This window comes from Prionailurus viverrinus, chromosome E1, assembly GCF_022837055.1.
Source record: "Prionailurus viverrinus isolate Anna chromosome E1, UM_Priviv_1.0, whole genome shotgun sequence".
NCBI classification, from domain to species: Eukaryota; Metazoa; Chordata; class Mammalia; order Carnivora; family Felidae; genus Prionailurus; species Prionailurus viverrinus.
Window position 1 is genome coordinate 51298966 of NC_062574.1, and position 27557 is coordinate 51326522.

Consider the following 27557-nt stretch of genomic DNA (forward strand, 5'->3'; position numbering starts at 1 on the left):
TGAGTCGCTGCGACTTGTCCAGCTCTTTCTTATGTTTGGCTGGAACGTCACCATCGCGGTGGCCAGAGCAGCCAGCGGTACGGCACGGCATCCGGGCCACCGCAGGAACCGTCTCCGTCGGCCCTCGCAGCGGGCCCGTGGGCAGGGACGGGGACGAGAGAGCCGGGCTTCAAACCCCAACGGGCGCTGCAGGCTGCCGCGTGCTCCGCCCGCCTGCCTGCCGCCTGCCCGCCGCCTGCCCGTCTCTCTCCCCTGCTGTGATTCTCTCCCCGGTGCCCGTGCCCGTCTGGCTGCTTCTCTTTCACTTCGATGGCCATGACGGAGGGAGTTGAGATCCGTGTTTCAGCAAAGGTCCTCGGGCCTCACTTAACTGGGGAAGGGCTACCCCAGGCTCTTCGGCAGACACCATGCTTGGCGCAGAAACTTGAGACAGCTCCCCGTCGAGGCCGGGAGCAGGCGAGGGCTCTCTCTGGCACTCCTGCCGGCCTCGGAGCCCCGGCCGCCGGGAAGGCCAGATAAATAAGTAGTGGAAAAACCCAAAACTGCGTAATCATCCCCGTACGGTATGGGTCATCCGTCATACTTCATTGATTGGGGGATGCACATTTTCGCCCCCGAACGTATCTGAGACCACCCCCCCTCCCCCATCGCGTGGTAAATTACACGCCCCTTTAATTTGCAGCGCCGTTTCTTCCTAGCGGTACACGGAAATGCCTACCGAAGTCCGCTTAGAGACGTGCACTGGGCCTTTCTTGTTGCGCAGCTTGTGAGATAAACTAAGCGAAGGTTCAGCACTCGGGAATCGTGGGTAGAACACCAGGCAAGCTGCAAGTAGTTAGTGAACTAGTTTGGATACACCAGCAATTACTGACCTCAAAATCATAACGACGTTTGTAGATTTTAATTGGAGAAGCATACAACGTACGGTCTTTCTCTGTAAGACCAGAGAAAGAGAAGCACATTTAACCATAAGTAGAAGAAAAGAAATTTTTAAAAAGAAGAGTAATAATGAACAGAAAACACTCCAGAAACAATCTAGAATTCCTGATAAATTTGAAAAGCTCGATAAAATTGTTGAAACTCTCGTTGGATGGTCGAGAAAACCAGAAAAGAGGCACAGATTACCTACATCAGAAGTAGAAAAGGGAACATCACCACAGCCATTAAAAGGGTTATAAGGGGATCCTTTTAAGTAGGAAGGACTTTATTCCAGTAAATTCTACATCTTAAATGAAGTGGGTGAGTTCCGTGAAAGACACAAATTACTGAATCTGACACAGAAGGAAATGAAAATCTGGAGAGTTTATATGTCATAAAGAAATTGAATTACAGATAAAAGCCTCACGAAGAAAACTCCAGGCCCAGATATTATTACCGATAAATTCTTAAATGTTTAAGAAAGAAATAACACCAATTCTTCTATGCACGCTTTCAGGAAGTAGAGGAAGTGGAACGTCTCCTGTCTTGTTCCAGAGGCTAACTTGACCCCCAAGATCAGAGTCAGACAAAGACTGTACAAAGCGGGGGCTGGGGGGAGGAGGACTTACAGACCAAGATTCCTCATTAACACAGATACAAAAATCCTTAACAAAGAGGCGCCTGGGTGGCTCAGTCGGTTGGGAGTCCGACTTCAGCTCAGGTCATGATCTCGCAGTTTGTGGGTTTGAGCCCCGCGTTCGGCTCTGTGCTGACAGCTCGTGGCCTGGAGCCCGCTGCTGATTCTGTGTCTCCCTCTCTCTCTGCTCCTCCCCCACCCATGCTCTATCTCTCTCTCTTTCTCTCCAAAATAAATAAATCCTTAACAAAATATTAGCAGATGAAGTCTGCGAATATACAGAAAGAATCCAGTAAGGTTTATCTCAGGCATACAGGGTTTGTTTGTTTATTTACCATATGCATATCACTCCATGCGATCCATTGTAAGGTACAACTTACTATAAATGTATTCATTCTCCTTTTCCAGAGTTAAAGAGAAAAACCGTATGATCATCTCAATAGACGCATAAAAGCATTTGACGGAATTTGACACCCATTCATAACAAACCAGTTCAGCAAACTAGCAATGGAGGTGAACGCTCTTAAGCTTATAAAAGGCATCTCAGGAGAGCCTGTAGCTAACATTGTACTTAATGGTGAAAGGTTAAATGTTTTCCCCAGAAGGTTGCAAACAAGACAAAGATGTTCACTCTCACCACTACTGTTTATTATCGGGCTAGAAGACGTTCTAGTCGGGGCAGCGAAGCCAGAAGAATATAAAAGGGCATACAGATGAGTGAGGAAATAAAGCTGCTTACTCGCAGACAACATGATTGTCTACCTAGAAACTCAGGAGTGGCCTACAAAGACGTGGCTGGAACTCATTCATTTTAGCATGGTTCTGGGCATCAGATGGATACCCCACCCCACATCAGTTGCCTTTCTGTGTACTGTTGACAAACGCTTGGAAATTGAAATTTAAAGATGATTTGCGGTGTCATCAAAGTTCTGAAATGACTTGAGGATGAAGGTAACAAACCACGTGCCAGACCCGTGCGCCTGAAGCCACGGAGCATCACAGAGAATGACCGCGGCATAAGTGGAGGATTACGCTATGCTTAGAGAATAAAACAACTAGCGTTTTAAATCTGCTCAACTTGATCTGTATATCCAGTTCAATCCCAGTCAGAACCCTATTTCTTAAAGAAATTGACAACTTGGTTTTATCGTTATTTATTTTTAACAGTTCCTGTTTTGTTTCTTTTAGAGAGAGCGAGCGAGCATGAGCGGGGAGGGGAGAAGGGGGGGGGGTGGCAGGGGGGGAAAGAGAGAGAGTGAGCGAGCCTTACGCAGGCTCCACGTTCATCATGGAGCCTGACTCGGGGCTCAGTCCCACAGCCGTGGGATTATGACCTGAGCCAACAATTCAAGGGTCAGGTGCTCAACCAACTGGGCCACCCGAGCACCCCGACAAGTTGATTTTAAATTCTATGTAGAATGCAAAGGGTGTAGCCAAAACAGTTTCGAAAAGGAGGCACGTTGGTTTATTTCAGGACTTCGTATCAAGCCGCAGTCGTCACGACTGTGGCATTGACTTACGGACGGCCACATAAACCAACGGAACAGACCACAGAGTGCAGAGGTAGACCCACACGTATATGATCAGTTGAGTTGGGACGAGGATACTGAGGTAGTCTGATGGGGAAAGGATGGTCTTTGTAACAAATGCTACTGGAATAATTGGCTGTTCATTCAGGAAAAACAAAATCCCCAACCTTATTTTCCATTATACAAAGCAATTAACTTCTGATCTTACACAAGGTGAAACCATAAAACTTGTAGATGAAAACATAGGAGAAATTGACGATTTTCTAGACGTGACCCGAACAACACAGACCATTAAAAAAATCGATCAGTTGAAGCTCATTAAAATTAAAAACTTGTGCTGTTTGATAGACACTGTTAAGACACCTCGTTGGAAAGATTTACAATACGTTGTCTGACAGAGACCTGCGTAGAGAATATAGGAAGACCTTTAAAAACTCAAGAAAACAACCCAAATTTTAAACAAATGGCCAAATGGTTGGGATGGATGTTCTACAAAGAAGATACGGGAATGGCTGACGGACACGGGAAGGATGCGTGGTATGTGTTGCCAACGGGAACGCAAAACAGTACAGCCACTTCGGAGATCCGTTTGGCCGTTTCTAATAATGTTACATGTACAGCCCGTCAGTTCCATGCCTACGCAGTGACCCGAGAGGAAGAAAACCTGTGTCCGCAGAAAGGCGTGCACGTGAATGTTCCTAGCAGCTCCGTTGATGATACCCAGAAACTGAAAAGACCCAAATGTCCATCAGCAGCTGAACAGATAATCAAATTGCTGTCCGTCCATGCAATATTACAAGCTATTGATAACAGACAGAATGAGTGAATCTCAGAAACCTTGTAATGGCTGGCGGATGAACAGGGGGAGTGCCCAGTTCCTGATTCCGAGACATTCCCGGAAAGGCTGACCACAGCGAGATAAAGCGGGTGGGGCTCGCTGGGGCAGATTCAGGGCCGGGGTGATGGCAGGTGAGACACATCTGTCTGCTGCTTCAGACCATGATCTGAAAACGGGTGGGTCTCACTGTATGCAAATTGCACCGCATTAAGTTGCTTTAAGTGGTTTTAAGTGCATAGTGTGGAGTGCAGAAATAAGAAACAGGCTTAGGTTTATGCCACGGTACTCTTTGGTGAATTAAATGCAAAATAGGCATATGAACGTATGTTTCCACATATGCTTAAATAAAAACATGGAAGGACGTACATTTAATAGACATGGGTGCCTGGGGGGTGTTGAGAAGGGTTGGGGGTGAAGGGGAGGAAAATAGAAGAGAAGGTACACACCAGCGACAGCACGTTCCCCGAGTCGTGGGCTCTGAACAGTTCCTCAGGACACTTCACAGGGTCACGCATGTGACCCACGCTGGCTGGACGGCCCTTTGTGAAATACCTGCATTCAAATCGTGTCTCCTTCGGTCGCTCCTCAGTATCAGCTGACCACACTCAAGTACTGTCCCAAGGCTCAGTGAGATCCATCATGCTACAAGCTAAGACATAGTGTTTTCAGAGCTACTGCCTAACTATTGACCTATTTGACCAAATTTGGAAAATCGGCTTATTTTGCTGGAGAGGAGTGTTTTCTGGAACGAATTCTGTTTTAAAGGGCGGTTGCCTTTTTCATTTTGGTTCATGTCGGAGCTTATTTAGCTCACGGCAATTGACTGTTGGCTCACATCCTGTCTTCTCCTCCAGTGTTTGTCTAACGAGAGAACCAGGGGATGCGTTGTCTCAGGCGGGATCCCCAGGCAGCTCTGTGAGTCCAGGAGTCTGGTGAGAGTTTGATGCGCCGGCGTGGAGCGTGGATGGAGGACGTGGCATAGCAGGCGCGAACGGCGTGTTCTTTTAACAGAACAGGAACTTACAGAAGATAACAAAGATTATGTGCAGTTCAGCGCACTGTGCCGCAGAGTCATCAACGTGGTTCCAGGAAGTCAGCTTGGGCTGAAATGATACTTCTAAAACAGCATTTGCCCCGCCAGCCTCGCTCCCCACCCCTCCACGCCCTCCTGGTCATCCTTGGCCAATGGGAGGAAAGTCCTTTGTCCTCTGATGTTCAGATGCCATCGTCACTATGTTCCAAATCAGTTTTCATCCCTGTTTGACATCCTACCTGCAGAGCAACTGAATTAACATCACGTTTGAGAGCACAATGACCTGTTAACTATTTATTTGCCTGTTTGTATCTTCTTACTAAACCTCTGGGCCATTGTAATGGTGCTTTGACTTCTTATCTGGTATGTGCGGCCAAGTGTGCACATGTCTCCGTGTGTAATCAGGGATATGAAGCCACGTCGCTTTCAAAGGTGCTAATGTGTATGGCTGCACATTTTATAGTGGACGCTCGCGACTCCCGTGGGCACGGAGCAGCAGTCACTTGGTTTCCTACAGAAGCCATTGCTTTCTCATTCTTGTGCTTAGATGGGATTCCTGGTCCCTCCTGACTGGCATCTTTTGAATTCCAGAATCATGGGACCATGTGCAACCCGTGCATGTGGGTTTACAATGGTGTGAATTAAGCCGCAGGACGTCAGCCTCTTTGGTTTTCTTGCTCCTTGTCACTTGTGCCCCTGGTGTGCATATACTTGACATGGAACAGTTTGAACCAGACACAGAGGGCCCGTTAAAGTGGCCGTGAGGCCAGGCATCGGGCACGGGTGTTCAGCACTGTCAGCCGGTCGTTGGAACAGCCCGATGCTTGTGTGCTCTGCGGTTGAAGTAACAGCGTCTTTGGAATGCCTGTTCGGTTCCAGGTGGCCGTAGAAGTCCTTGCATTGCACAGGTTTGGGAGACAGAGTCCCTGCCCGCCAGCCGGAGGGAGTCTGCAGGGGGACAGCTCCCTTATCCGGGCTGCTCTTGGCACGGAGAGAAGGACCAGCGTCCCTCTGCCTGCCTCGGAGCGGGCGGCATCGTGTTGGCTGTGTGTTGTCAGTTCTATCAGTGAGAAGGTGGCCACGGCATTCTGAGCAGACGATCCTGTCCGGGCCCTAGGCTCGAACCCGGGTTTGGCCCATCGTGAGTAGTCCAGCACGGCAAGACCCCGCAGTCTGAGGGAAGGGACGGTGACCGTGAGCCCAGAAAGAGGGCGAGGTCCACGGAGGTGAGGCTCAGGAGCGGGTCTTATTCTGCAGGCAGCATCTGTTCTGTGCCACCCGGGGTCCCATTCAGAAGACGTGCACGCGGATCCACAGTAGGGCGGCTCAGGCCCTGCTGGGGACGAGCACGGGCGTGGGCACGGGGCAGCGTCCCGGTGCGGACACAGCGCCGAGTGGCCTTGGCGGTGGCTCTGATGGCCCGCGGGGTCTCCCGGCCGGCCCTCCGCAGCCCCGCCCACAGTCAGTGCAGGGTGTGCTTTGCAGGTGTGAGTCAAGACTCTCCCGGTCCAGAGAACACCGCGTCCTGGGCCCCGGCAGGAGGGGGGTCCCGACACAGGAGGCCTGAGCCCAGTGGGAGGGGGGCAGGCCTTTGACACAGCCTCTTAGCTCAGTCTGGAGGAAGGAAAGGAACGGCGCACGCACGACTTACCAGATCACGTGGGCCGCTGGTTGTCTGTTGTTTTCTTTCAGGCACACGAGCTGTGCGGGTGTGTTCGACGTGAGGAAGGGGCTCGGGAGAGGGAGGGCCCGAAGTGGGATGCATTACCGTGGCTTCGCCGGGCTGGGATGATGGCAGAGAGGCCGTGAGTGGAGAGGAGGGCAGGAGCACATCCTGAGGGCAGGAAGGGAGGCAGCCGGGGACCGGGAGCCCAGAGATGCCACACGCCCGCTCAGGTACGAGAGGGCACTCAGCTCGAGCACTCGAGAGGCCACCGTAGCTGGCAGGGAGGGAGTCAGTGGTCACCAGTGCCAGTTGTAAGAGGGCCTGTCAGAGCCGCCGTCGACAGGAAGGGCCGCGTTAACGCAAGCTGAGTGGGAAAGGGAGACCGTCGGCTGCTGTCCGTGAGGGAAGATGCGACACTGAAGGAAGGTGGTTGTGTGGTTTGTTGGCTCTTTCCACGCATTTGTGGATGGGGGGTCGGTATCCTGTCGGGGGGAGGCACTCAAGCGTTCACCCGCACCCCAGACTCGGGAGCCACGCATCATCCCTCTTAGCAGGACGTGGCAGGCGGCACCAGCCCGGGACACCAGACCCTCTGCTGAGGTGGGCACGGGGCCGGGGGGAGGGAAGCCAGTCGGTCAAGTCACGCACGTCACGGCAGTGACACACAGGTAGGATAAGAACCCAAACCACCGAAACCCAGGTATTTGGGTCGCTCTGTGGGTGGCGGCCCATCAGAGGAGAAGGGCATTGTGGACGGGGGCAGAGTGTAGTGGGAGTGGTTGAGGGGCTTCTGGACTGAACTGGGCCGGGAGACACCGGCCGAGGGGGACCAGTTCAAAAGCCCGAGAACCAGGGACGGAAGACAGGGATGGGGGGCGTGGGAGAGCTAGTCGAGGAGGGAGAGGGTCCAGGGGGGACGTGGCTGCCTTGTGAGGGTTTCGGGGCACCGGAAGGAGTCCGGGGAGGTAGGTGTTCGATGTGGGTGTTGAGTCTGGGGAGGAGGATGGCGGGCGCTGGATGGAGGGGAGGCAGGCGAGCCAGACTGTAGAGTCGGGGCGTCGCGGGCGTGGGGAGGAAAGATGAGCAGAGCACAGTAGCCTGATGGGCTGGCATGGGCTCAAGCGAGGAGATTATTGTTTAAAACGAAAACTTGTGTTAGAAGTGAGACTGGGAAGTCGAGATCATCGACCCCACGTCCTGCTCCTGGAGCGTCGGCCGCGCTGAGGGCCCAGGTCCCGGGGGTTTGGGGAGCAGTCGGCACGTCACAGGAGGCCTTGAGGGGCAGGCGGCACACACGGGGGCGGGGGGAGGGGGAGCACTGCCCTGGCTGGTGCCGGGCCCAGGGATGGAGTGGCCACCCTAAGGTGCCCGTGGAAGCTTCCAGAGAAGCAGGCCGTCAAGGCCACGGGCCCCGCCTTCCCCAGCCAGAGACAGGCTGACGGAGCCACCGCTGGGCCGGCCCAACCCGGGAGGCCCTGCGTCCCCGGGGGGCGAACAGAACTGCCCTGTGGCTGAGGCCAGGAGGCCGTGCCATCAAGTACGCGCTGCCCTGCGTCTCTTAGCATCCTCACGCCCCTCTGTAACCCCTTACCGGTGGACGTTCTGGTGCAAACCTAGGTTTTTGCCGAAATGAATTACAAGATGAAGGATTCAGGGTGACGCATCATCACTTGTGAACGCAGCCTCTCTGGTCAGTCCCACGCACAGCGGGCACACGCGGGTGGAGGCCTGGAGCCCACAGGACGGCGACGTTGCACACGTGGGCGTATTTGCACGCTTCCCTTATGGGATGAGCGCCGACGGGCCTCAGCCGCGGCACCAAGCAGGGAAACACTCCTCACCACCTGTGCTGTTACGTTCGGTCCCCCCACCCCCAGAAGACAACAGAAGAGCAGGGCGGAGGGCGGGGAGGCGGCAGCTCGTTCGCGGCAGGGGCACCGTCAGGAGTGGAGTGTCGTCCTCGTCTGGCGCGGGAAGATAACTAGGGACGGGGGAGTTGGACCTCGGCCCGACGGGCACGGCGGCCCCACGGCAGACAGGCCCAGGCGCTCTGTCCGAGGCTGTTCTTTATTCCCGTCTCCTGCCGCGATGACCCTGCAGCGGCCTCAGAAATGCAGGGCCTGAAAGCATTTCTTGGTAGCGCCTTCTCGGTAGGACACCCCCGTCCCGGGCGTGGGCGCGGAGGGGGGGCCCGGCAGGTGGCCTGCGTGCTGCCGCCCCGAACCCCAGGGCGTGTGAGAGACGCGGCCCGCGGGGGTTCCGCCCACACCGAGACCGGAAGGTGTTTCTGGCCCTGCGGAGGCCAAGTCGCACACGGTGACTGTAGGGCGTGGGGTCCAGCGTGTGGGCTGGTCGTGGAGGCAGCATTTTCTGCACATGCGGGAGGAACAGTCATTGCAAATGTCTCTCCTTTTTATGGGCCAGTTTTTCTTGTTCTTTCTCAAGAACAGGAGCTCCCTGGCCGGTTGTTGAGCGCGAAGCCTGTTGGAAAGGGCCTCCCGTTATTGTGATTTATGCCGGTGCTTTGCTGGAGGCCTGCGCCGGGGGGCACTTTGTGCACCGAGGACGTGGTTGGAAGTCAGTGAGGCCCGGCTCGGCCACCCTTCCCCCCGGGGGCTCTGAGCAGACAGGACGGATGTGCCGCCCGTCGGGGACACGTGGTCAACGTGGGGCTGCCCGTAACTTGTTCTTCCTGGAAGACAGACGCGCGGCAGCCTGTTGCCTGTCCTGAGCTGTCGTTCACTGGTCCCGCCTTCAGACGGTTTGGCCTGGCCGGGCCCCTCCACGCAGCTGTGGCGGGAGGCAAAGGGGCCAGCACTGTGTGGGGACACAGGACTTCCCGGGGGGGGGGTCTGCCTGTCCGCCCACCGGAGCGCTGAGGTCATGCTCATTGGAAACACCGCGGGTTTTAGAAGGGCTTTGATCCTGTTGCTGTAGATGGAGGACACAGGATACCCTGAAGAACCAGGCGCTCCGGGACCCTGAAAGCCCTCTGGCCCCGTCCCCTCCTGTTGGCCAGCCCCGTGTCCCTGAGTCTCTGTGTTCCGAAACACCAGCGTGTGGTGGCTGTGTTCTCCGTCCCTCGCTGCGGAGTGACAAGCACGCCCGTGGCCAGTGCTCTGTGCCGTAAGCGTGAGCTTTATGATACTGACTGTAGAACGGTTTCCAACCACAGGTGCTTTCCCATATGGCTTCACCTTGGCTCGTGCTGAAGGCCCGGGGGCCAGGAGAGCCGACACTGCCTGAACACGGCTGTGCTGCGGGCAGGGAACCAGACGCGCGGCCTGTGGCTGCCCAGGCTGACCGCTTCGGTTGCAGCGGACCAAACGGAAACACAGATCTTCAGACCCCAGCCCGGGGGTCTAGCCGCTGCCCCGCACCGCCTGCTTTATGCCAGACGGTGTCATTTTGACCCACACTGTTCTGTAGTCTCGTGGGAACCGGCTTTCTGCCATGGGCGTTGCAGACTGCCCAGTACCTGGCAGAACGGTGTGTAGCCCGTGGGAAGCTGTGTGGCACGTGTTTGGTTGCAGGGGACATACGGCGCCCCAGAGAAGTCAACAGGGGCCCAGACGTCATGTCCCCAGGGCGTCTAGAAGCCCCCTCCCCCCTCGACCCCCCCGCCATGAGAAGCTCAAGGGCTCGTAGGTTGTGTCCTTTCAGATTCGGCTCTCCTTGACCAGACCCTCTGGTGCGCTGTCCCTCTCTGTGGCGGTCACTCTGTGGCCGTCCTCACACTGGCTCACGGACCCAGCGTCCACCTGTCTGTCGCTCTCTTGCCACTGCGCCCCTGTGGTGCCCATGTGCCAGTGGCATGCCTGTGCCCCGCCCTCCCTGGAACCCGTGCCCCGCCACCCGCCACGCCCAGGCATGGTGACACCCCGCCACGGGCGCTGGTCCCAAACTGGGAGATGTCCTCGGCAGAGGAGGAGACGAGATCGCCTGTGTGCAAACCTTCTATGTCCGTTTTCAGCCATTTCCTCTGTCGGGCTGTAGACTCTTTCTTGTTTTGAGTCCTTTCTGCTTGTTCTCAGTCTCCTGTTTTCTTTACCTCAATTAGGGCCCCTGGCGTTGTCTCCTTCTTCTCTGCCTCTCCAGGGGGAGCTGCAAATGTGGAGAGCACTCACGTGCAGCCACAACAGCACAGAACACGTTCGCTCTCAACCCGAGAGAGAATGTCAGCCTCGGCGCTGACCGGTCGCGAGGGTGGGATCGCCGGGTTCGGAGGTGAAATCGGCACATTCCCCCTGTGTTGGCCCTTCGGACCGCAGGGCCCGGAGATGCCAGTCATCGTGGGGGCTCCGGTGGGCCTTTGTCGTCCTGGGCCCCCTCGCGGGCAGTGTCGTAACGTGCGCAGAGGAGGGAGGGGGTGACGAGAGTCACCCGGAATTCTGCCCGGCTGATCTGTTCACTGTTCCTTCCCACTCCCCGTCCACACGGGCACATAATCGTGCTTAACCAGAGTTACGTATTTTGTATTTTATTTTTTAATTTGAAGGTTATCATTCTATAGTGTTAACCAGTATTTTATTCTCAAATTTAATATCCCATCGCATTTATAGACATATCATTTAAAGCATTTCCCTATAGTCGTAAAATTCAAGTATTTGCAGGTGTCTTTGCCCCCTGTTTGTCCTCACAGGGCGTCACCGAGCTCTCGCCTCGCTTGGACACGCTCTCAGAACACATTTCCGGGAACGGGGTCAGTAGGTCGAGGCGTGTAGCTTGGGATGCCAGTTGCCAAACTTCTGTACCAATAGGCCGCCCCAAATCTCATCTACCCGCAAGTGCCCTTTCAGCGCAGTCTTCTGTGATTTCCAGAGAGAACGCGATCCTTGCTTTGCACAGATACTCTCGTCATGTGGTAGCTATGTTTAATTCTTGATGGGCTGCCAGACTCTTCCACGGCAGCTGAGCCGTTTCACACCCTTAGCACAAACCCTGTTTGCCTGCGGCCTTGAGGTCTCTTTTATTACCTATGTACTCACATCTTTTGCTTGTTTTTTAATCGTGTTGTCTTTTTTCTTGTTGGGTCGTAGGAGGTCCTTCTTTGTTCTAGATCCTAGACCCATATCAGACGTACGTAGGATTCGCAAATATTTTCTCCCCGTCTGTGGGTGATCTTTCTACTTGTTGAAAGTGTCCCTTGACACAGGAAAGTTCTCCACCTCACCTGCTCTTCTTCTCTCGTTGCTTATATTTTTGATGTCATGTTCCAGAGTCATGAAGGTTTATACGCCTGTGTTTCCTTCGAAGAGTTTTATGGTTTTATCGTTTTTGCTTGTACATTTAGGTCTTTGATTGATCTTGAGTAGGTTTTTGTAGACGGGTTGGTGACGTCTTGAAGAAGCGTGCCTTGGCCCCTGAGCCTGTTTTGTGCATCGAGAGCAGCCTCACAGGATAGCGGGTGCGTCACCGAAACGGCTGGGGCACCGTGTAAAGAAAAGTTAACCTTCTGCAGGCTGAAGAGCTCTTTGTTTTGCGTGGTTCTGCGGAGGGCATCCCTTGATAGACCGTGGGTTAGCTTATTCTGTAGGAACGTAAAACGTTAATTCATTATGCAGCTTATCACGCTGGGAAAGGACAGAGCCTGATGCCATTCGTACCTCCTCCGTCAGTGTTTGCAGTGTTAGCACGATGGTTATATAACAACTCTGGAAAATATTTCTTCTCGTCTGGATTAATCAAATTGCCAACGTGCTTTCAAAACCACACAGAATCACACTTTTTCTGTGTCACAGGATGTCAGGGCCAGCCACTTCTCTGAGGTTTATATCGCTAGTAGCTATTAGGGTCTTGTTTTTTGCTGGCAGGTGAAAATTGGTGTCAGAAAACCAGCCTTCTTTAGGTGACGGGAAGGTTCTTCCTGGGCAAACCGCGTGATGCAGACGTGTGGAGGAGGAGGGTCACGGGTCCCCGTGCGCCTGCCGCCTCCTGGGGGTCGTGACCCGCCCGGCTCGCCAGAAAGTGGCAGTTAGAAAAATTGAGACGATGCCACCTTTTTAATGCTTCCTTTTCTCCATTTTAGTGTTACTGTGGGGTTTTTTCTTTGTCCATCACATCCTTCCACGTACTGCAAAGGATGGAAAGAACGTTCCTTCAGGATTCGGACTTGAGGGGAGGAGAATGCGCACTCAGACCCGCAGGGTGTGCAGCTCGTGAGGCGGGTGGACGTGCTTCTCTTCCTCATCTTGGGGACGAGCCAGACGGTGGTGAGCCAGCCTTAGATGGGCTGCTGTCTATGGCTTGGGCCACGTTCTCGTCCCTCAGCATGGAAATAAGCTTTCCGCTCTGTCCCCGTCGTCTCTGGAGAAGCAGGGCCACGGGTTTATGCGGGGACACATTGCATCCCCACGGCCACCGCCAGCCCTGCACGGATCACGGCCTGAGTGACCACACAGGACCAGGCAAAGCACTTGGAGTCTTGTGTGTGTGTGTGTGTGTGTGTGTGTGTGTGTGTGTGTGTGTCACAGTGGACTGGCTTTCCATTTGTGGATGTAAATTTCTTCCTATAAAAATGCCAAAATTACACACAAACAATTACTGACACTAGATACAGGACACTGTTGTGTCCTGGGGTCGTCTGGGGTCTGGTTCTCGCGGCCACGGGCACGGGCACTCTTGTGTCCTGTGGTGAGCAGACAAGCACTCGGCTTCCTGGTGGCGCAGAAGGGAGACACCGGGCCGACGAGGACTCGTCGGAGGGGCAGCACCTGTGTTTACTCGTTCTTCGGTGCTCGCGTGTGCGTGGTTGGTAGAGGGGGGTGCAGTCGTGACGTAACCAGGATCTTGCCGTGTGAACAGGGAAGTTGGAAATTCTGTGGGCTCAGAGGCTGCCCCTTGCTGACCGTGGGGTCCGTCTGCTCCTGGAGCCAGCAGGGCAGGGTCGGAGAGAATCGCCACGGAGGGTGATGTCAGGGGCCGCTGACCTGATAATATCCGAAGCATGGACGAGGAGCACGGCAGATGAGATCGGCAAGTGTGGCAACGCGACCACCCTCGGCGTGCTCTCCAAGCCCCCTGCCCGCTTAAGGAGCCCCAGGGCTTGAGGACAGAACGTGTACCGTGCATGTTAAGGAACACAGCGGACGCCGCAGATGGACGTGAACTCACCCGGTCGCCACCAGCACGCCGGCAAGGAGCCCAGTCTCCCAGTCGCGCTCTTCCCGCCCCGGCCCTCGGGGACCGCTTCCTGGTGGCTGCGCTGGTCGCGAGCACGGAGAAGCGGGTGGGGCGTCTGGACTCCATTTCCCCGCTCCGCCTGCTGTCTGTGCAGTTCTCGTCCGCTGTGGAAAACTCGCTGTCTCGTGTAAGCTCCGCGTGCCTCTGGCTGATCCACACCCCCCCCCCCCCCAAAATCCCCGGCAATGTTACCGTCACGTCCATCTGCTTCTATTAAGTTAACAGGCACAGACTCACGGTTCATAAAGCAGCTGAGATATCTGGTACTTACCGGTCCACTTAATTGATAAATGTTTCACTTGCAAGAAATTAAAATCATGTTGCTGCTGTTAACGTTTGGAGACATACCCTGGGCGTTCTGGCTTCCCGAAGCGTAACTGGAGGTGTGAGTGGTGGGAAAGCACGCAGGGAGAGCTTGGTGTCGGGGGCCGCGGGGCTCGGCAGTGGGTTCGCCGTGAACACCAGGCGTGAAAACCACTGAGACTTCAGTCCCGAGGAAGGCGAGTGGACGAGGGTGTGCGGCCCAGTGCACAGCTGTTGGCCAGGTGGCACGTCAGCCGTGGTCCAGGCCACAAGGAGACTGGGATGGAGAGTCCTGCAAGGCTCCTGGCAAAGACGAATGGGTTGAGCACACTTTCCGTGTCTCTCCTGGTCACGCAGCCTCGGGTCTGGGGGCTCCTGGCCCCTGGGCCTCCCTCGTGCAGCGGGGGGTCCTTGCTCATAAGCTGCCACCCTCCCTCTTTCCTCACTTCCCCTGCTTTCCCGGGTCGGGTCTGGGGTGACACATAGGACACGTTCTATGATTGCCAAGAGAAATCGGTGGGTGCTCTTTCTGAGTTTGGGTCTGATCACCTTGGCCCCACGTGGGCACACGTGGCATGTGGGTCCAGAGGAGGGCACTGCAATCGGCGGGCGGGCTGGCTGGCTGGCTGGCTGGCTGGCTGGGTAGTTTCAGGACCTCCCGAACCTCAGCCTTCTCCCCCCGCGAGATAGGATGATAACAGCAGGCGTGTAAGTAGGCCGCAGGGGACGTGTAGGAGGTGGTGTGGCCGCAGCCCCCGGCCTCCTGCGGTCCTGGGCAGGTGCGGCGGCCAGGAGAGCACATCCCGGGTTGTCTGTGGTTGTGTCACCGCGGGTCAGCTCGCGACTGCCACTGGGGAACCACAGCCGCTCTCCACGTGGAGTCGCGTCCCCACACCGCGCACCCCTCTCCGGGAGTCAACCTGGTGCTGCTGGAACGTAGTCAGGTTTTTTAAATAGGAAGGACTACGCAGGTTTAATCACTTAATTTTTACCTAAATTTAACTTCATGCGTCCGCCCAAGGCCACCTTTTATCCTAGACAAAGATGGACGGAGGCCCGGCTGCCGCTTGTGAGAGAGGGAGGACTTACTCAAAGGAGACTCCTACTCATGGGTGTGTGAAGAGTGAGCTCCGCCCGTGCGGGCTCAGGCGGGAGGGCGGCACTGCCGGAGGAGTTTGGAAGTTCGGCCTTCCCTCCGAGACACAGAGCAGCCTGGCCTGCGGCCGATGTGTGCAGCGCGCTCCAAGCCGACCGGGCCCGCACAGCCCAGTGGACGGGACTCCTGGCCCGACTCCCCGCCTTCTTTACAGGGACGGGAGTTTTGGCCCCAGGGAACAAGGAGAAGGTCACGTGCACGTGGCCCCAGTCAGGCCTCCGTAATGCTCTGAGGGCTTCCGCTGGCCTCGGCTGCGGAAGGACCCGAGGTCTCGCGTGTCCTGTGTTGGTCTCCAGTCCTGTTTCAGATTCCTGCCGGCCCATTGCTTCTCCCACGTGTTCTGTGGAGTAGAACCCGGCCTGGCTCGGGGCCGCCGGACGGACGCACGGCAGTCGTGGAGTCGCGCGGGGACATCGGCTCCGGTTCGCTGTGCCGGGGACTGACTGCTCTGAAGCGGTCCGTGCGGAGGCAGCTCGCGAGCTCTGCCCGTCTCAGCACCTCAGAGGCTGCGGGGTCAGGCGGGGTCAGCTCTCCTGACGCTGTCATTTGAGTAAGTGGGAAGGCATCGGGCGCTACGCAGCACCGTCCTCCTCAGGCTCCGAGGCCGGGTGGCCGGCGCCTCCTGCCTATGGACACAGGCCACACACATCCGAGACCGAACTCCGCGATGCAGAGCACAGACCGGGGTCAAGGGCGAAGCTTCTTAAAAGGGAAGTAAAAGCATGACCGTGGCAGACGCTTATAATCCGAGTGTGTGGTCCTTCCATTTGAAAGAACCACTTAATTTTTACCTAAAGTTAACTTCATGCGTCTGCCCCAAGGCCACCTCGTGTCCTAGACAAAGACGGGTGGAGGCCGGCTGCCACCTGTGAGTATAAACAGGTGTATATTTAGGGGTGAGCCTTCCCTCTCTGCCCCTGAGCACCACTTTGTCCTGGTCTCGAGCGCCGGGGCTCCCTTGGGGTCACAGCCTCAGCCACCGCCCCCTGCCCCCTTTCTCTGCACCACTGGCTGATTTTTTTTTTTTAATGTTTATTTATTCTTGAGACAGAGAGAGACAGAGCATGAAAGGGGGAGGGTCAGAGAGAGAGGGAGACCCAGAATCCGAAGCAGGCTCCAGGCTCTGAGCGGTCAGCACAGAGCCCGACGCGGGGCTCGAACTCACGGACCGTGAGCCGAAGTCGGACGCTTAACCGACTGAGCCACCCAGGCACCCCACCACTGGCTGATTTTTAATGGTGCCGGAAGAAGCCTGCTAAGTCAGACTGCAGGGGGGGGCTCTCGCGGGGTCCTGGGTGAGCAGGCCGGAGCGCCACACGCCTGTCACAGGAGGAGTCCCCGCCCTGCAAAGCTGCGCCTTCCTGACCCGGCTGGGCTTCCTCGGGGAGGGCTGGGGTTTGCTCACCTCTCCTCTCTGGCAGGAGGCCGTGTTCTCTTCCCTTCTCGGCCAGGGTCTGCACCGGGCCGAGGAGGCTGGAGAGTCTGAAGCGGTCTCGAACAAGCCGGATCCTACTTTACCAGGCGGCCTCTGTGGGAACAGGCCGGCAGGGCTGGCCAGGTGTTCGAGGCCTCCTTCGTTGGCTGTGGGCCACGAGAGCCACCTGAAGGAAGAGGCTTGCTTTGTAGGAGAGAGCACATTAGCGCAGTGGTGCGAGAGGCTGGGGCCTCCCTCGAAGTGTCGACAGCCTTCAGAAGTGGAAACAGACGACTGACGTTTGAAAAACGTACATATTTCCTTTCAATATTTTCCTGACGTTGGCTCATCAACACAGGAACGTCTGTACCGAGTCCGTCTGTCTCTTCGTCTCTGTTTACTCTTCATCGTGGGATGTTTCCAGCCGTTCTAACAAACGGTCGAGAGAGGAGTAAGATGAACCCCTGTGTTCTCATCACCCCCCTTTTACAACCGCTTGCCTCGTTGTGTTGTTTATATGCCTAATTTGAGTAAATTACAGATATTCTGATACGAAGCCCCCGATACTTCAACATGCATTTTTTAAAAGACATTTTAATCTCTTCTGAACTAAAAGGACAGAACCGTCACGAAGCTCACACCATTCCCTTGAAAAACCTGTCCACAGGTGTCCGGGCTCACGCTCCAGGCAGGTGCTATTGGGGCCCCAGGGACACCCGCCAGCGCCCGGCCCTGGGGCTGTGGCCCGGAGACAGACGGGGTCAGCTCGCTGCCTCGCGCGGTAGAAAGCGCAGATGAAGGGGTGTCTGTCCTCCTCTGACCGATGGGATCATCGGCTTTTCTTTGAGCTGGCTGGCTCCTGAGGCGGGGCGGCCCCGAAATAGCGAGCTCCTGAGCCCTCGAGTCGTGTCCTCATTCCGGGCTGGACGCCCCTCGGGAGAGTATGCTGCGAGGCATCGTTAGAAGGGGCAGCTATTTAAAGTTAGCAAATTAGGACCTGACGATACCAAACCGCAGGCTTTTAATTTAGTTACAAATTCCAGGTAATTGACACACTGGTTTCAAGTGGGGGTTTGTTTTTTGAAACCTGCTGGAGTAAATGAAATGCCAAAGAATTTCCTTGTTTTACTTGAAGTGTGTTTATCGCCCCTTTGAGTTGTCTCCCCAAGTTCTTTTTAAGAAGGGAGTATTCCAAGCCGACGTCTTCTGGGAGCGCTTCACGCTGGGGAGGCCTCCGTGAACACAGTCCGGTCTGGGGAAGCTTCTGGGCATGTCGTTCGTGGGCTCCGGGAGGCGCCCGGTGCCGCCTGTGGAAGAGAGCTCCCAGCCGGTCTCCCTTGGTGAGCACAACCTCGGTGGGAACATAGTGCAAGTGAGACTTGAGTAGCAGCCTGCCAGGGCCGTCCTCTGTCCCCCAGCTGCCACCAGGCATAGGAGCGGCTTCTAGAGAGAGGGGCCCTCTCCTGGGGGCGTTGGGGGGGAGGGAGGTGCGCCCCCTCCAGGCAGTGCCGGTGTCTTCCTGAGCTGGGAAGCTCTCCACACCTCCTGGTTCAAGAGGTTTTACGGAGCTCAGTCTCCAGCCCCCTGCCCGCCTCCCGGAGTGCTGAAGGTGCCCACCTTCTGTCCAGTGTTTGCTCTTTCTGGTGAGCGGCCCCCTGCCTGAGTCCCCTCGTCAGCGTAGCCTCGGCTGTGGCCAGAAGGGTCCTTGTGAATAAACCAGAGGCTCTCCTGTGCCTGGGCAGAGGACACAGCAGCTGCTTTGTGCCTGCGGTGAAATGATGTAAAAACAGTCTCAGTAGAAAAAAAAAAAAAAAGAGAGAGAGAGATAAATATTAAGATGACAAAATAAAAGAGAACCAGCAAAGAGAAGGAAGAGATTTAAGAAATAAAATTTAATTCCAAAATTTAAGTGACCTTAAAATCCGTTACCAGTGAGTAGGTGTTTCAGGAAATGGAAAGCAATAAAAAATGAGAAGCACAACAAATAAGAGAATGAAGATTCAGCATACAGATGATGATTCTAGAAACCCGGGAGAGAGATCTTAATACAGTGGAGTGTGAGCTCACTGTGCACTTCACCACGGCACGCGCTTTTCCAGAGGTTACCACGACTCCGTGTGCACACACAGAGACACAGAGCAATACAGAGACACAGGCAGGCGCGCACACGCACACACACACACACACTCAGAGCTGCTACAGTTGAGTTCAAAATAAACCATTAGCAACTAGGAGCCTACGGACAGTAAGAGAACAATAAAGTTTGGCCACGTGAGCTCCATCCCGGGACTGCTTTGATTGCTTCCTATTAGGCCACCTATTAATATAATTCATCATCTTAATAGGTGCAAGGAGGAAAGTTATTTGATCAAATTAAAAATGAATTTCAATAAAAACTTGTAATAAAAGTAGAAGGCTGCTTCCTTCACATGAGAGAAATCTCTTCCACAGCAGCTGCCACCGTCACTCGGCGTCTCCATCAGTGTGAGTAGCACCAGGAGAAGGGTGTGTGTGCCGACTCTAATTCATTCAACAAACCTTTCCGGAAGCGCTACTCTGTATCGCAATTAGATGAGAAATCAAAATGAAAGGTGTACGTCTTCTAAAGAGAAGGCACATTTGCATTATTTACGTGTGATCTGAATTTCAGCTTTGCAAAAAAAAAAAAAAAAATGCTTTGGAAAACGATTAGCAGTGGCCGGCCGCTGGCCAAGCACCACGGGCGAGCCCTGACTCTGAGGGGGTGCGGCAGGTGCCTGGGGTCCCCACGGTCCTGTGGGTGTGGGGCTGCACCAGTTCTTTATCTGGGCAATGGTTGTATTTACATTATTATTGCTTAAACTCACTTCTGTGTCTCATGCTTTTCACATATGGTAGACTTCACGATAATTGTTTGCAACGTGTTACCTTTTTTATATATTAAAAATATAGCCAGCAAGGAAATCCTGGGAAGGAAAGGAAATCCGATTCACGGCAGTGACAGCAACAGACAATGACAAGAATGAGCTGGCCCAGAACATCGCATGTGTGTATAGAAAATCCCATAAAACTTGACTGATTGAAACGAAACACAGTTTGATAAAGGGAGGAGGTGGCCACACCATTACAGGGTGAGACCCAGTAAATTAAGGACATAAATTCTCCATAAATTAAACCATAAATTTAGCACAGTGTTGACAAATTGATTTTAAAGGTCAGCTGGAAGAATAAATGTTTGAGAATAGCCGTGAAAATTTTTAAAAAAGAGAAGAAAGCAGATTTCTGAAAGAAACCTCATCCTACCAGTTATCAGTGCCACTTCAAGGTACAGTCAGAATAAGAGTGGACATTCGAGTCAGTGGGACAGAATAGAGAGCTCCAGAAACAGAATCTATATGTGTCGGAATTTGTAATTTAGAAAAAGAATAAATCACTCAGCATCTAGTATCCGGGGCACATGGCTTACCATTTGAAAATCTTTAATCCCCCTTTCTTAATAAAAAAATTCCAAACATAATGAAGATTTAAATGTGACAAAGAAAACTCAAAAAAGTGCTAGGAAGAATATCAGCTGGGAGAATTAAAAAGCCATAAAGGGAGTGATAGATTTTATCAGACACAAATCTTAAGTTTTATATGGCAAAGAAAACAAAATTCAAATTACAGTCGGCCTTTGAGCGACTCGGGTATGAACTGCGCGGGTCCACTTACATGCAGACTGTTTTCGGTAAATACAGTACGTGCTGTAAATGCACTTTTTCTTGCGATTTTCAGAACAACATTTTCTCGTCTCTAGTTTGCTTTATTGTAAGAATGCCATATGTGATACACGTACAAAATACGTTTCAGTTAACTGTTATCAGTAAGGCGTCCAGTCAGCAGCAGGCTACATTAGTAGCTAAGTTTCAGGGAGTCCAAGGTTCCACGTGGATTTTTGTCTACGGGAGAGGTGGTGCCCCTCGCCCCTGTGTTGGTTTTGGGTCAACTGTACGTTTATAAATGAGGGAAGATTGTGCAGCGAATGACAAAAGGTTGATTCTTTTAATGCAGGAAACACAAAGATCAGTAAAATGATGAGTAACCTCGATACAAAAATGCAAAGGGCATGAACAGGCAACAAGCAAAAGAAAACCAATTAAAAAATTATTAACCGGCATTAAACCTCAATATTAACCAAAGACATTGGCATGATATGTCACTTATCAGTTGGGCAGACGCTTGTTTTGTTTTTTATGGTGATAAACCCTGTATTCGCAGGAAGTGAGAAACTGAGCACCTTCAGCCTTGATGTGACAGTAAATGACTCTTCCCGTCTGGAAAGCCCTCAGACAATGGGGAGTAATTCAGCACAAGTGCACCCATTCATCATTCTAAGAATGCGTCCTGAGGACAACAGACTCAGTGTTCATACATACAGGGTTCATTCAGACGTTGAAGAAGGTGACGTTCTACGTGTCGGCTTTCATACCGTCCCAAGACACACAAGGGCAGGTTAGGGAACAGTCTGGTAACCTGCGGTCTGTTCCAGTGATGGGATGATGGGACACCAGTTAGCGGCAAAGCAGAATAAACTCATGATCCAGACAAGACCACGGATAAACCTCAAAGTCACGCTGGCTGAAAAGGGCCTGGTATAAAAGTACACACCGGACGCTTGTGAGTAAGTCACTGGGAGAATCCGAGCAAGGTTTGTGTCTGTGGGCAGTGGGAAGAAGTGGGAATTGCCCGGGAAGGCCGGAGGGAAGTTTCTGGGATGTCGGTAGTGGTCTCTGTAGGAGACCTTCCCGATAACAGCTCATCAAAACATATTTTGTGCGTGTATTATATGTGGTATTCTTACAATAGAACTGGAGAAGAGAAAACGTTATTATGAAGAACGTTGAGATTTACAGGACTTACCATAGTTCCTGAAAAAACGCAGGCGTGTGCCTTTGTCAAAATTCCGTGAACGTGCGGTAAGAGGTGTGCTCTCATTGCGTGTGATCTTACATTAGCATCAGCGGGCGAAAGCACCGAGCAAATCTGGGGATTTAGGCGTGCGTGCCGAAGAGTGCAGAGGGGGGAGGGGTGCGGTGCCTGCCCCTTTCAAGTCAAGTGAATCAACCGAGGGAGAGACAGAGATGTGATGACATCAGACGCTAATGCTGGACCCCAGGCACTTCCTGGCAGATTCTTCCAACTTTGCTGAAGGTTTGAAAATATTAGGGGACAAATGTTTTTAAAAAATAGCTGTCATGTGTATGACAGTATTCTCTGGTGGAAGGAAACAAGCCCAGTCGTGGACACGGGTTGCATGCACAGGCTGGGCACGGTCTGGAAGAGCAGGGTGGAACCAGTGTTAACGGTGGCCACGGCTGCGCAGGAGGGCGGGGGCCGGACCACAGGCTTCGCACGCCCGTCACGCGCGTCTGCGCTGTTTGGGACTTCACAGTGACCGTGATTTCCTGTCGTCCTACGACAAACTAAATCAGGATTCGATTTTTTGCAAAAGGCAAAAGTGGAAATGTTAGCAGTTACCTTAGGATTTGGGGTAATTTTCACTTGCAATCTGCTGTATTTTTATGTCTTTTTATGGCAAATACATGTTTTCTTTTGTTGGTTTTTATTTTAGTTAGAAAAATATTGGGGCGCCTGGGTGGCGCAGTCGGTTAAGCGTCCGACTTCAGCCAGGTCACGATCTCGCGGTCCGGGAGTTCGAGCCCCGCGTCGGGCTCTGTGCTGACAGCTCAGAGCCTGGAGCCCGTTTCAGATTCTGTGTCTCCCTCTCTCTCTGCCCCTCCCCCGTTCATGCTCTCTCTCTCTCTGTCCGAAAAATAAATAAACGTTGAAAAAAAAAAGAAAAGAAAAATATTTACTGTATTCCCATTCTCAGAAACACCACCAAGCACTTACATGATACTTTTTGAGGTTACAGAACTAGGTGTTGTCTTTATTTCTTTTTTAATATGAATGAATTTGTTCTGCATAGAATCGGGAAGCTACCTGCTTTCAAGAGTGACAGGAAGAGCAGAATATAGGTGAAATGCTAGAAATCCATGAAAACCACCAAATCAGTCTCCTGCCGTGTTCGGGTGCTCACGTGTATTTGTCGGTTATCAGAACTATGTGTTGGGCACCATCAAGCACTGGGACGTACTGACGAGCAGGGTGACACAAGTCCTTTTACTCCCCAAACTTACCTTCTACAGTAAAGGTGAGCTGTAAACAGCTATCTAATACAACATCAGGGAGTGAGAAATACCGGTGTTTAAAAGCAGAGTGAAGGGGTAGAGAGCGGAGGTCAAAATCTAGATAAAAAAAGGAGTAAATCTCACAGTTTTCCGGGCCAAGGATGCGGCAGGCCTTGGGAACCACGAGTGCAAAGGCCCTGAGGCGGGTCTCTGCCTGGTGTGTTGGAGGAACAGGACGTGTCAGGGTGAATGGAGCCGGGTGAGCAACGGTGAGTGCGGGGAGCTCAAGTCAGAGCAGTGGCCGGGAGCCGCGTCCCGTGGGACCTTCCTCGGTGGGTCTCTGTGAGGACTTCGCCCTTTATTCTGCGGGGCAGGAAGCCTCTGGAGGGCTGTGATGCAGGTGAAACGACTTACTTCAACGTTTCTTCTTCACATTCCCTCCTAGAAGGCTTGCTCGGGCTGCTGGGTAGAGGGGGGTAGGGAGGGCAGGCAAGAGTGGAAGCAGAGAGACTGGTCTGGAAAATGTGTGAGATACGGGTGCCTGGCCTGGGGCTGTGGCCCCCAGCCGTGGTGGTTCTGCCCCCCCAGGGCCCATTCGGCAACAGTGGGAGACGTCTTCGGTTGTCACGGTTGGGGCCCCAGGTGCTGCTGGCGTCTCGTGGGCCGCGGTGAGGATGCTGCCTGCTGACAAAGAATGAGCCGGCCCCAAGCGTCCTAGTGCCCAGCCGGACACCCTGGCCTGGGAGGTCAGCGGGTAGGAGGTGAGCAGGGGTCGGGTCAGGTGCTGCGCAACCAGCAGAGCGGACAGGACTCGCCGACGGTCTGGGATTGGCGCGTCTGACAAAGAGGCGTCACAAATGGCCCGAGCCGTTTCTGAGCTCCGTCGCGCCCTGAACGGCACCACCGGCTGTGTTATTAGAATCACTGGCGTCCGACCTTAGGGCTTCTGACCATCGTCCCCGCCCCTGATTTTGGCTGCTCTTTGGCCTTCCGTGGGCCAGCAACAGTGTCACACAGGGGAGGAGAGAACAGTGTGAAAAAGAAGCAAGTCGGCGGCGGTTCTGGCGCAAAGGGCCTCGGTGTCATTGGCCAAGGTAACACTCGTGGAGCCTCCGTGACGGATCCGTCCACGCCGCGCTCCCGCGAAGAACCACAGCGTGAACCTTTTCAGGCGTGGTGTCCCTGTGCTTAATTTTCTGCTTAGTAAACTTCGTGTTTTCAGCAGGTGTATTAAAATGCTTGCTTCCCAGACGACGCTTAAGTTGTTTTTTACAATTTCAGAGTCTTTGTGTGCTAACTCCAGAAGCTGGCCAACCGTGAGTCTGGTTCTGTGGCCTGTTTTTCCTCCAAATTCTAGGTAGGAGACTCCGTCGTGGGCGCCACGGTTAGGAACCTCTGAGGAGCGTCTGGCTCTCTGCTCACGGGCCGTTTGCGCGATCTTGTGGTCTCTTGGTGGCAGGACTGGTCTCCTTTGGCTTTGCTCTTGGTGCTGGGATGTGGCTCTGAATCCTGGAACACGATCGCCTCCCCGGGAGTCCCGTGGGAGGTCCAGGTGTGAAGCCGGCCCTTTCATGTGGCGTGCCGGCGCTCCCTGCCTGTGTGCACGCCGGCGGGCGGTGTCGAAATCTCCGTCCGTCCTTTCGGCCGCTGTCCCCCCGGGGCCCCTTGGAGTCCCGCCCCACGCGTGTCTGGGGCAGGGGTCAGCCAGGGGCTCCGCGACACTGCTCAGCCGAGGCGGCTGCTTCTCCCCTGAGCGTGGCCCCTGCGTGCTGCGTGGCTTGGGCTGTGCCCGCCGGGCTCTCCGGGTGGAGCAGACTCACCCAGACTTGCTCCGTCGAGGGTCACATCCCTTCCCTTTCTGTCTGTATCTGTTCGCTTCTTGGTGCCTTTACGTGGCTGTGTTTTGCATTTTGTCCAGAACTGATTACCATTATTGATAGATAAAAGGACTAGCGGGATACAAATTATTCTGTCATCACCGGAATCTAGAAGTGCCAATCAACAAGTACATTATAGGTAAAAAGACAAACAGCAGATTGGCACGGTTTGCATAGGACCCAGGATGAGAACGAAGACGTCTTTCCCGAAGATCCTTTCTGTCCCACGATGAGAGATCCTGATTGCTCTGAACCTGCCAGCGGGGGCGGTGGTGCCTGGGGGTGCGGGCAGAGCCATCGGAAGCCGAGGAAACAGGATTTGCGTGGAATGGAACTGGCCGGCGGATGGAGCATCTGGGCCGCGAGCCCTTTGTGCCCGTGGGAGGGGCCGCCCTCTCCGCCAGGCAGAGACCCTCACTTGTGCTGCTTCCCTCTGAACGGGACGACACCGGCTACGACAGCCACTGCCAGGAAAACGACTTCCTGAATGCTGGCGGGCGAGGCTCGGCCCCCAGAGGTGCCCAGGGGTCCCCGGCAGCCGACTGCACGTGCCCCACCCTGGAGGCCGCCCTCGGGAGCCGTGTGTCCTCCCAGCCTCTGTCCCTGCTGCTCTCCGACCCTCCCTGTCTCCCTCTCGCCCTTCCCACCCGGCCACCTCAGACGTGTCAGGCCTCGTCTGCCTGGCCCTGGGGCCCGTCCCTCCCCGTGGGCCCACTGCTCTCCGACCTTCCCCCCACGTCTCGTGTGCAGCTAGTGATGCACAGAAATGCTTCTTGGAGCTGTGCGTGTTTGCCATTTGTCTGCTCGGCTCGTTGGAGGGCCATTTGAGCTTAACTTGTAAAGCAGGCGTTTCCCGTGTCTCCCACTAAGCGCTGCACGTTGCCCTTGTTACTCAGTGTTGCTTCTGCCCTGCTGGGTGCCAGCGGCCGGGACAGGAGGCAGGAAGGGTGGCTCCCTGCCCCCTGCCCCCCCCCCATTGGTGCACGCACGGCAGACGGGGCCTGCGGGGTCCAGTCTCACTGTGACGCTCGAGTTCGTGGCAACAAAGTGATATGACTGAGTTCGCTTTTCTGTGTCTCCTCCCACGTTTTTCTCTGGGGTGTCCGGAGATCACTCGCACTCCTTCCGGCACTCTCCCCAGCTTGCTTTCTTACCGAGGAAAAAAAGAAAGGGAACCCGGTCTGTCCACTACTTGGGTGGATGCCTCCTTTCCTGTCTCACCTGGCCCCCGCGTCCTGTTTCTCTCCTTCCGCTGATGGTGGGGGAGGGGGCAGTGAGGATTTCTTCGTAAATCTGAAAGGTCCAGAATTAAGAAAATCTGGGTTTATATTTTCAGCCTCCCCCTTTATCCCCGTGCTTATCGGGGGCCCATGGTACTTCTCGTTAAATGTCCCCGTGATGGGACTCCGTGTCCTCTGTCCCTGTGCTGTGACTGACTGTCTCTCCTCTCTCTGCAGGTTTTGCATGCAGAAGTGCGTGAGTCTGGTGCCCGGGGTCACACTGGATTTAATAGAAAAGTAAGTAAGATATTGGCGCTGTGCGGCTCTGGGGCCCGCGGGGTTCCCGGAGGTGCTTGCTGTCAGCCTGCGGGTGCGGACGTCTGCCCCTCGGGGAGGGCCGTGTGCCGACGGTGGCACTGGGGGTCGGCGTAGCACACGACTAAGTGTGGGGCCGCGACGGAAGAAACGCGGAATCATTTGAAAAGCGTGAACATTTGCGGATACTCCCAACACAACGCCAAAGCAGAGGCTGCTCCCAGAGGTCGTCTCTGCTCCCCAAGTGGGTTAGTGAGGTCATGGCCTAGCGCTGACCCCCTGTCCCTCAGCCCCCCTTTCACGTGCTGAACTCCGGCGCCCCCATCCTGTGTGCTGTCTCGGGAAAGGCCGAGGTCCAGGCAGGCGCGCCCCGGTCGTGTGGCCTCTCCCTGCCCTCCCCGGTCGACGGCGGCCCGTCTCCCTCCTGTCGTGGACACTCTTGTGTCTGCTCTGCGCGTGCGCGTGTGTGTCGACTCACCTTGGCTTGTCCTGATTCACCTACTGGTTGTGCTGAAACCTTCCACTCTGGACACCGTTTCTTCCAGAATTAACTACGAGATAATGGTTCTCTAAGTCCTGATAGAGAAAATCGTGTGTGAGAACAGCGAGGGCCTGAGTTTAATTAAGTCAGGCAGGAAAGGCAAATATACCTCTGGGTTTTCCTCCTGGAAAACTACTTGCCTGCGTGTCAGGGGAAACAGACAGGAATGTTAGGTGTAAACGTCCACGTCAGGGACACGAAGGGCGCGGTCCTGCCGGGGATCGCGGGCACTCTGTGGCAGCAGAAAGGCCACGGCAGTGCCGCTCGAACCGGCACAGACAGTGTGCCCAGCTCTGTGGGCAGAAAAGCAAGTGAACAGCGTGCACAGGAGGCCGCCGAGGGCATTTTCACGACCGCATGTCCGTCTGCAGGCGGGAGTCCAGGTAAGACAGTCCCTCACCGTGCGGGGTCTGGGGGAGCAGCTGTGCTGGTGGGCGTGGCTTCCTGCCCATCGTCTGAATTTTCTACGCAGGATGCACATAAACACAAGTGGAGAAGAATTAGGACGCCCGCAAACAATTCGGTGAATATAATTACTCCTCGTAGGTTTTGAGTGAGTGTCTAAGGGCATGTGACTGGCCTGCTTCCCTTTGGGAACTTTGTTCACGAACAGGACAGTGATGGCAGCAGGGGTGAGTGAGCAGGACGGTCATGGCGGCAGGGGGGAGTAGGCAGGACGGTGATGGCGGCAGGGGTGAGTGAGCAGGACGGTGATGGGGGCAGGGGGGAGTGAGCAGGACGGTGATGGCGGCAGGGGTGAGTGACCAGGACGGTCATGG

The 27557-nt window shown here is 54.5% G+C and overlaps 1 protein-coding gene across 5 annotated transcripts in view; it reads left to right on the forward strand.

Moving 5' to 3' along the window:
- RPTOR (regulatory associated protein of MTOR complex 1) overlaps positions 1–27557 on the forward strand; it is a 335785-nt gene that overhangs the window by 174707 nt on the left and 133521 nt on the right. For all 5 annotated transcript variants that reach the window (XM_047834016.1, XM_047834017.1, XM_047834018.1 and 2 more), the window contains one exon: positions 26160–26219. In XM_047834016.1, the coding sequence (XP_047689972.1) occupies positions 26160–26219 (60 nt within the window). The remainder of the gene's footprint in view (positions 1–26159; positions 26220–27557) is intronic.